Here is a 10,474-nt window from a genome sequence, read left to right on the forward strand (position 1 = left end):
TATCTGCTGAAATCATCTGTGAAGGTCAAAAAATAATGATACCCGCCGTGAGCCTCAATACTCATCGGACCGCATACATCAGTATGTATTATTTCCCATAAGTCAGTTGCTTGCTCCATTGTTCCGGAGAACGGAGTCTTAGTCATCTTGCCCATGAGGCATGGTTCACAAGCATCAAGTGATTACAAAAGTCCATCAGCATGGAGTTTCTTCATGCGTTTTACACCAATATGACCTAAACGGTAGTGCCACATATAAGTTGCACTATCATTATTAACTTTGCATCTTTTGGCTTTCAATATTATGAATATGTGTATCACTACGATCGAGATTCAATAAACAATTTATATTGAGTGTATGACCATAGAAGGTTTTATTCATGTAAATAGAACAATAATTATTCTTTGACTTAAATGAATAACCATATTGCAATAAACATGATCAATCATATTCATGCTCAATGCAAACACCAAATAACATTTATTTTAGGTTCAACACTAATCCCGAAGGTAAAGGGAGTGTGCGATCGTGATCTTATCAACCTTGGAATCACTTCCAAGTCACATCATCACCTCGCCCTTAACTAGTCTCTGTTTATTTTACAACTCCCGTTTCGAGTTACTACTCTTAGCAACTGAACCAGTATCAAATACCGAGGGGTTGCTATAAACTCTAGTAAAGTACACATCAATAACATGTATATCAAATATACCTTTGTTCACTATGCCATCCTTCTTATCCGCCAAGTATCTAGGGCAGTTCCACTCTAGTGACCATTTCCTTTTGCAGTGGAAGCACTCAGTTTCAGGCTTGGGTCTAGCTTTAGGTTTCTTCATGGGAGTGGTCAACTTGCTTGCCATTCTTCTTGAAGTTCCCTTTCTTTGCCTTTTCCCTTTTACTTGAAATTAGTGGTCTTGTCAACCATCAACACTTGATGCTTTTTCTTGATTTCTACCTTCGCCGATTTCAGCATCGCGAAGAGCTCGAGAATCGTTTTCGTCATCCCTTGCATATTATAGTTCATCACGAAGTTCTAGTATCTTGGTGATAGTGACTAGAGAACACTATCAATCACTATATTATCTGGAAGATTAACTCCCACTTGATTCAAGCGAATGTAGTACCCAGACAATCTGAGAACATGCTCACTGGTTGAGCTATTCTCCTCCATCTTGTAGGCAAAGTACTGTCAGAGGCCTCATACCTCTCGACACGGGCATGAGTCTGAAATACTAATTTCAACTCTTGGAACATCTCATATGCTCCATGGCGTTCGAAACGTTTTTGAAGTCTCGGTTTTAAGCCGTAAAGCATGGTGCACTAACCTATCAAGTAGTCATCATATCGAGCTTGCCAAACGTTCATAACGCTTGCATATACTCCTGCAATAGGTCTGTCACCTAGCGGTGCATCAAGGACATAATTCTTCTGTGCAGCAATGAGGATAATCCTCAGATTACGGACCTAGTCTGCATCATTGCTACTATCATCTTTCAACTTAGTTTTCTCTAGGAACATATCAAAAATAAAATAGGGGAGCTAAACGCGAGCTATTGATCTACAACACAGATATGCAAATACTATCGGGACTAAGTTCATGATAAATTAAGGTTCAATTAATCATATTACTTAAGAACTCCCACTTAGATAGACATCCCTCTAGTCATCTAAATGATCACGTGATCCATATCAACTAAACCATGTATGATCATCACGTGAGATGGAGTAGTTTTCAATGGTGAACATCACTATGTTGATCATATCTACTATATGATTCACGTTCTACCTTTCGGTCTCAGTGTTCCGAGGCCATATTTGCATATGCTAGGCTCGTCAAGTTTAACCCGAGTATTCTGCATGTGCAAAACTGGCTTGCACCCGTTGTATGTGAACATAGAGCTTATCACACCCGATCATCACGTGGTGTCTCAGCACGAAGAACTGTAGCAACGGTGCATACTCAGGGAGAACACTTATACCTTGAAATTTAGTAAGGGATCATCTTATAATGCTACCGCCGTACTAAGCAAAATAAGATGCATAAAAGATAAACATCACATGCAATCAAAATATGTGACATGATATGGCCATCATCATCTTGTGCTCATGATCTCCAACACCGAAACATCGTCATGATCTCCATCATCACCGGCGCGACACCTTGATCTCCATCGTAGCATCGTTGTCATTTCGCCAACTATTGCTTCTACGACTATCGCTACCGCTTAGTGATAAAGTAAAGAAATTACATGGCGATTGTTTCATACAATAAAGCGACAACCATAAGGCTCCTGCCAGTTGTCGATAACTTTTACAAAACATGATCATCTCATACAACAAATTATATATCATCACGTCTTGATCATATCACATCACAACATGCCCCGCAACAACAAGTTAGACGTCCTCTACTTTGTTGTTGCAAGTTTTACGTGGCTGCTACAGGCTTAGCAAGAACCGTTCTTACCTACGCATCAAAAACCTCAACGATTTTAAATCAAGTGTGCTGTTTAAACCTTCAGCAAGGACCGGGCGTAGTCACACTCGATTCAACTAAAGCTGGAGAAACAGACACCCACTAGCCACCTGTGTGCGAAGCATGTCGGTAGAACCAGTCTCATGAACGCGGTCATGTAATGTCAGTCTGGGCCGCTTCATCAAACAATGCCGCCGAATCAAAGTATGACATGCTGGTAAGCAGTATGACTATTATCGCCCACAACTCTTTGTGTTCTACTCGTGCATATAACATCTACGCATATACCTGGTTGTGATACCACTGTTGGGGAACGCAGTAATTTCAAAAATTTCCTATGATCATGCAAGATCTATCTAGGAGAAGCATAGCAACGAGCGGGGAGAGTGTGTCCACGTACCCGCGTAGACCGAAAGCGGAAGCGTTTTATCAACACGGTTGATGTAGTCGTACGTCTTCACGATCCGACCGATCCTAGCACCGAACGTACGGCACCTCCGTGTTCAGCACACGTTCAGCTCGATGACGTCCCTCGTACTCTTGATCCAGTTGAGGCCGAGGGAGATTGTTTCGTCAGCATGACGGCGTGGCGACGGTGATGATGAATTTACCGGCGCAGGGCTTCGCCTAAGCACTACGACGATATGACCGAGGTGTTAACTGTGGAGGGGGCGCCGCACACGGCTAGGAACAATTTATGTGTGTTCTAGGGGTGCCCTCCCCACGTATATAAAGGAGGGAGAGGGAGGAAGGCAGCCTAGGGCGCACCCAAGTAGGAGGAATCCTACTTGGGCCCCTAGTCCAATTCGGCCCCCCTTACCATATTTGGACAAAGGGGAAAGGAAGGAGGGGGAGGGGAAGGAAGTAGGAGTCCTACTTCATACTTTCCTTTTCCTCCTCTCCTTTCCCTTTCTCCCCACGTGGCTAGCCCTATAGGGGGCGCACCAGCCCCTAGTGGGCTGGTGTGTTCCTTTACTTGGCCCATTAAGCCCATATCTTTGTCGGGGGTTGCCCGGAACCCCTTCCGGTGACCCGGTATCACCCGGAACACTTCTGGTGTCCAAATACCATCGTCCTATATATGAATCTTTACCTCTCGACCATTTCGAGACTCCTCGTCATGTCCGTGATCTCATCCGGGACTCCTAACAAACTTCGGTACCTCAAATCACATAACTCATAATACAAATCGTCATCGAACGTTAAGCGTGCGGACCCTACGGGTTCGAGAACTATGTAGACATGGCCGAGACACATCTCCGGTCAATAACCAATAGCGGAACCTGGATGCTCATATTAGCTCCTACATATTCTACGAAGACCTTTATCGGTCAGACCGCATAACAACATACGTTGTTCCCTTTGTCATCGGTATGTTACTTGCCCGAGATTCGATCGTCGGTATCATTATACCTAGTTCAATCTCGTTACCGGCAAGTCCCTTTACTCATTCCGTAGTGCATCATCTCGCAACTAAGTCATTAGTCACATTGCTTGCAAGGCTTATAGTGATGTGCATTACCGAGAGGGCCCAAAGATACCTCTTCGATACACGGAGTGACAATTCCTAATCTCGATCTATGCCAACCCAACAAACACCTTCGAAGACACCTGTAGAGCATCTTTATAATCACCCAGTTACGTTGTGACGTTTGATAGCACACAAGGTGTTCCTCCGGTATTCGGGAGTTGCATAATCTCATAGTCAGAGGAACATGTATAAGTCATGAAGAAAGCAGTAGCAATGAAACTATAACGATCATAATGCTAAGCCAACGAATGGGTCTTGTCCATCACATCATTCTCCTAATGATGTGATCCCATTCATCAAATGACAACACACGTCTATGGTCAGGAAATATAACCATCTTTGATAAACAAGCTAGTCAAGTAGAGGCATACTAGGGACACTCTGTTTTGTCTATGTATTCACACATGTACTAAGTTTCCGGTAAATACAATTCTAGCATGAATAATAAACATTTATCATGATATAAGGAAATAAATAATAACTTTATTATTGCCTCTAGGGCATATTTCCTTTAGTTGGTTTTTGTTAAACAGTGCACAAAGGTCTTCCCAACGAAGACCACACTCGACGATAACATCGCGGTAACATTCAGGGTCTCATCATTGCTGAACTGAAAGGACCATCGTCAACATCTTCCTTGTCGTCATCATCTTCCTCATCGTCATCATCTTGCTCATCCTCGTCATTCTGGGTGTCATCATGATCCGATATGTCCTCATCTTCACGGCTGCCCTCGTCATCTTGTCTGTCTCCATCATCCTGTTGATCCTAGCTATCATCATGATCCTGGTCATCGCCATCGTCATCGCTACAGAAATACATTGTCCTTAACCTGTTGACCTCTCCATTCATGGAAAAGGATATGTGCTCTCCTCCGATGAAATTATTCTGTGCAATGTACTGCTCCCATCCATCGCCATATATGATGGTTCTATCCTTCCGTTTACGCACATCCAGTTCGAATGTGCGCCCCATATCATCGTCAAAGTACATAACGTTACCGTATAAATTGTTGAAGTCAACCCTTATGTTGCATGGGATACACTATGTAGCAGGTCATCATTAACAATAAAGTCAGTACAATAATTATACAAATGGTTTAAGTATTAGTTGAGGTTAAAGACTCTTACCACTGATTTTTGAATTCCGTTCGTCAAGAATAATCCGAAATCTACTGTAGTATCCACACTGTCCATACATGGACATTTGCAGATATGGCAGATCTTACACCTCATGATCCCTAATAATCATTATGAAGCACTTATTAATTGTAATTTTGAGAGGAAGTGACTAAGAAGGGTTCGAGAAAATTTGGCATGACCTTTGCTGAATATTAAACATATTTTGAGTACTAGAAATTTGATGAAACGGAAGTTAATCAACGTTTCATCAAAATGTTGGCACTCATTTTCAAAACCCATGCACTTGCGTATGGAGTGAAAGAAATTTGGCGAAATGGAAATGAAATGTTTCGCAAAAACTTTGTCACTCCTTTTCAAATTCCTGTGAATAACATGAAGCCCATGCACTTCTCATATGTAAGAAAATTCAGACATAATTGCCACTTGTCATATTTAGCAATGTTCCAAATATTCGAACACCTACCGATACGAAAAAGAGCTATTTCAATTATTTAGTACTACTCCTGCCGATGTGCTTCTCGCTCTCTTATATGATGTACAACTAGTTAATCTACAAATTAATAAGATGCAAATTCTAAACCCTAGAGCGTAATTTAGTCATGAAGATGTAGTATACCGTTGGCCGCTTTTTTGGCTGCGGATGCGACGGCGGTCGAGGCGGAGGACGGCGGCGGCGGTCGAGGCAACGGTCGAGGCAACGGTCGAGGGCAGCGGTCGAGGCGGTGGTCGTGGCAGAGGAGGGCGGCGGCGATCGAGGCGGAGGACGGGGGCTGCGCGCGGTCGAGGCGGAGAACGGCGCGACGGCGGTCGAGGCGGACAACGCAACGACGAGCAGATCCAGCGGCGCTCACGGCGTCGGGAGCGTGGAAGGCGCCGCCGGTTGGTTGGAGGGATGGGGCGGCGGTCAAAGCGCATGATGGCGAGAAAGGGGACGAGGGAGAGGAAATAACAGAGAGAAAGATGAAACAGTGGAAATGAAAGTTTTGTGGACGGTTGCTGGGCAAACGCGGAAGGGGAACTGTCCTTCGAGAGCAATGGTGGGCCAGCACAAGCACCCGCCACAACAAACATTTCCAAATTTTGATTTATTTGGTGTGCTTACCAAAATATAGTTGTGACGAGCGCCTAGCAAAACCCGTCACTACTTATCCACAAGCTAGTGGCGGGCACTAGGTTGGCACTCGCCACTACAGTTTCCATCTAGCGGGAATATTTGTAGGAGCCTAACTGCGGCGGGTGCTGGCCAGCGCCCGCCACAAGCATGCCGTAACTGTGACGGGCAGGTCCAGGTACCCGCCACTGCTCTTTTGAAAAAGTAACCATAGTGGGTAACATGTCCTGCCCGTCACTATTTATAGTTTGCCTATAGAGCTTTTTCCAGTAATGGGGTGACCGGACGGGGTACTTGTTGTGGGGGATGACGGCGGCTCCAAGATCGCAGGAACCCGGCATAATCGTGGCCGCCGTTATGCATCCCAAGTCCGGCAAGAACACCACGGCAAGCGCGCGCAGCTGTATGAAAGTAGTGGCAGTGGGAATTCAAGGAAAAAACTTTTGGCCAAGGGTGAGGAGCTCGGTCATGGTGGCTGCTGGGCCACATGGGATCGAGCGTGCGCAGAATGCTGTGGCGTGGGCCTGCATGTTCGATGCGCACGGGAGAGGAGTCGTGGAGAGATTTTTTTCTTCAAACCCTTAGCCAACCAACGCCAGCGTGGGCCCACATGGCAGTGAGGCGCGAGCGGCAGAGGCCTCAGCGAGCGGGTTGCCAGCAGCGCATAAACTTGTAGGGGATTTGATGTGGTAATTTGTTTGCAAATTACTTCGATTTTGTGAAGAGATTTTTTTTCTCTGGAATCCTATATCTTTCTTCCAGGCCAAACATTTCAGAAAGCTCGTCTTGCATGCAACAGGTGATCACTTGGAATCAAATCAAATGAACGGGATATTTTATTGGCAATTCTTTACAAATGAATACAGAGCACCACCACAAAAATGCAACAGCTACACACGTACGGCAAGCGACCCCACAAATTCAGCAAGCGACCACACAGAAGAAAAGAAACGCTGCAATGAAAAAGCAAACACTTGTGCATGACTCTGTGTCTCCGGATGTACACCAGCCTAAGCTTCGATGCCATCGTCGCCGACGTTCTCCTTGGAGAGCTCCTCCAGCGACTTGCCCTTGGACTCCGGCACCAGCAGGGAAAAGAGCAGGCCCAGGAAATTTGTGCCTGCGAGCACGAAGAGTGCGTTGCGCATGCCGATTCCCCGTGAGTAGCCGGTCTCGGGCTTCTTCTGGTCCTGCGACGCATACAGGAACCCGAACGCGCCGATGATCGCGCCCGCCTTACCGGTAGCAGCAGAGATACCGTGGCATGTGGACCGGAGCCTCGCAGGGAAGATCTCGGCTGGCACAATGAAGGTTGTGCTGTTGGGGCCGAAGTTGGCGAAGAAGAAAGTGAGCCCGTAGAGCACGACGAAGCCGGTGTGGTGCCCTGGCTTCACCAAGTAGTCGTAAGGTATGGCGATTGCGAGCATGAAAATGGTCATCATGGTGAATCCCATGAGCTGGATCCAAAACCTCCCAATGATGTCGATGAAGGCGACGGTGAACCAGTAGCCGGGCACGGTGCCGCAGAGCGCGATGAGCGCTTGGGCGCGGGCGATGCGGTACAACTCCTCCAATGCATTCATAGTCTTGGCCGGCGGGATCCACCCGATCTTGCTGAAGATGTCCTTCTGGAACAGGTTCTGGCTGTAGAAGGCCACATCGAGCAGGAACCAAGTGCTTGTGGTCGCTAGCAAGTGCACCCCGTGGCGCTTCAAGAACTGTCGGGAGAAGAGGCCCCAAGTATCACCAGTGGCCCGCTCACCCTGCACATCCTCCTCTGAGATCTCCTTGTTGAGCACCTTGGACATGTCTGATGTGGCTTGCTTCGTGTTGCCGGCGATGAGTGCTGTGTACCGCGCAGTTTCGGGCATCTTCATGCGCCAGTAGTAGGTCAGGGCGGCCGGGATGGTGCCGAACATGACGATGATGCGCCACACGTAGTCGGCCTCCGGGCCAATGGACGCCGCGGCGTCAATGTAGAATGGCGGTGCAGGGAATGCATGTCGGAATGCGGACGAGACGATGATCGTGACGATAGTACCAAATAGGATGCCAAACCCCTGCATGGCAAACACGGCGGCGATAAAGGTGCCGCGGGTCTTCTTGTTAGCATACTCCGACATGATGGTGGCGCTCAGAGGGTAGTCGCCGCCGACGCCGAAGCCGAGCCAGAAGCGGAAGAAACATAGCGTCCCCATTACGCCCTTGGCCTCGTGTCCAAACGAGAGCCCGGACGCGATGGAGCAGAGGACCATGAGGATGAGCGTGAAGCCGTAGACGCTCTTGCGGCCGAGCTTGTCACCGAGCCAGCCGAAGAAGAGCTGGCCGGCAAGTGTGCCGCATAGGGCCACGCCGTTCACGGCGGCCGACACGTTTGCCGGGAGGTGGCCGGGCTCGTTGAGGGCAGGGTCGGTGTAGTAGATGCGCCCCAGCAGCTTGGTGACGAGGGCGATGCAGAAGAGGTCGTAGGCGTCCGTGAAGAAGCCCATGCCGGCGATCACGACCGCCTTGAAATGGTACAGTTGCGTCTTGGCAACGTCGAGTGCTTTCAACACGTTGAGCTGTTCAGTCGCCATGGCCGCCGGCGATCTCTCAACTAAACTTCTGCCCCCTTCTGTACTTCTTCTGTTCTCTCTAGCTTGTGTGCTTTGTTACGGTGCTTCTGATACGTATATATAGCAGGCATAATCCAGGGTGAAGGCATACAAGGATATTGTGGTATGCCAATCCAACATTGCTAGTTGTAAGTATAAAATTGCCTATTACGGCATCGCTTACAAGTACAACGGATTGTACATATCAGGATGGTTCTTACAAAAATATACGTAGAGTCAAATGTCTTGCCTTGAGAGCTACAGCTATGTGCATTTCTATTATTAGAAGGATTGTTAAGAAATGCCAACATTTAGTTTTCAGGTTTGACCTTTGAGTTTCGGTACTATAGAATTGTGGGGATAAAAATACTGAAACCAGATCATGGTTATGCTGGGAATATACCTGAAAGGAACAGAATGTACAGACACAAGCAAGCTTTGGGAGAAAAGGTCAAGATCATACGATGATCTGTATCTTATGTTCTCACTACAACCATGGATTTTGTGACTTTCTTGAAAGATGGAGTTAATTTGTCTCTCCTCCGTACCTACATGGTATGGCAGGAAGAAGGTAAGCGCACCGCCGGTTTCAGTAGGCCAGAGGAAAGCAAGAAAATACAGAATTTTGATGATAAATGGATATGCAGTGCTAGGTCCTCCAGACATAGCCACATACGGTCTTTTCAGTATTTCTGAGATAGCTTGTCATACAAATACGATGTTTGAAATTGTTCTTCAACGCTTGCTAAACCCAATTTCAGAATTCAGATACGTTTCAGAACAAAATAGAATGCAGCACCCACATGTTTCAAAACATTGATAGTTTTTTATATAGTATACAAGCAAATAAACATACAGATTAAGGGTCTCGTTGGTCCACGTGATACTAAAAATGCATAGCCAAAAATGTAGAATTGCGATGCCATACAATTTTGAGTTCTACATGAATAGAGAACACGGGAATCTGCATAAAAATTGCTTGGTTCTAGCACAGGAAAAACGTAGAAATTTTCTTAAAGGATTAGGAAATTTTTTTGAAGGATTAGGTGGATGGTGTTAAACATGTCTTGTACTTTGTGTTATTTGACTTGAATTCTACATGAACTGCAAACAAGGGATATGTATTAAAAGTTGTTTGGTTCTAACAAAGTTTTAAATCGCGGGCGAAAAGACCGCTATCACGCCGCTATCTCCGCGTGAAATCAGCCCCGCGATTTAATTCCTTCCCAGAATCGCGGGAGATCGCGCCGCAATCGCCGGAGATCGCGCCGTTTCTTCCTTAACGATCGCGGCAAACTTTCCTTCCGCTATTTCCCTTTGCCCGCGATTTTAATCTTTGGTTCTAACATAGGAAACATGAAGAAATTTTGGTGCATGAAATAGTTGTCACAGAAACAAAGGAAAATAACTTCAGAATTCAGACAACGCTCAGTACAAATAGCAACAGCAGCCATATAAACATTGGTCATCTGAAATATAAACTAAAGTACTAAACAGTTTTTTGTAACAAACTACTCCTAAACATATGCAGATTAAGCAGCAAGAGCACAGCATTGAAAGCCGTGCTCCGTACTATTTAAATTGTTGTCTTGCATCCTCCCACTTTCTTCGTTTCTCTTT

The 10,474-nt window shown here is 46.1% G+C and overlaps 1 protein-coding gene across 1 annotated transcript; it reads right to left on the reverse strand.

The window, feature by feature from the left end:
• Window positions 1-7,270: 7,270 nt before the first annotated feature.
• LOC123100426 (inorganic phosphate transporter 1-2) lies at window positions 7,271-8,836 on the reverse strand. The gene has a single exon (XM_044522364.1). The coding sequence runs from the start codon at window positions 8,834-8,836 to the stop codon at window positions 7,271-7,273; it is 1,566 nt and encodes a 521-aa protein (XP_044378299.1).
• Between the last annotated feature and the right edge of the window lie 1,638 nt (window positions 8,837-10,474).

The sequence above is a fragment of the Triticum aestivum genome, chromosome 4D (genome assembly GCF_018294505.1).
Source record: "Triticum aestivum cultivar Chinese Spring chromosome 4D, IWGSC CS RefSeq v2.1, whole genome shotgun sequence".
Classification (NCBI taxonomy): Eukaryota; Viridiplantae; Streptophyta; class Magnoliopsida; order Poales; family Poaceae; genus Triticum; species Triticum aestivum.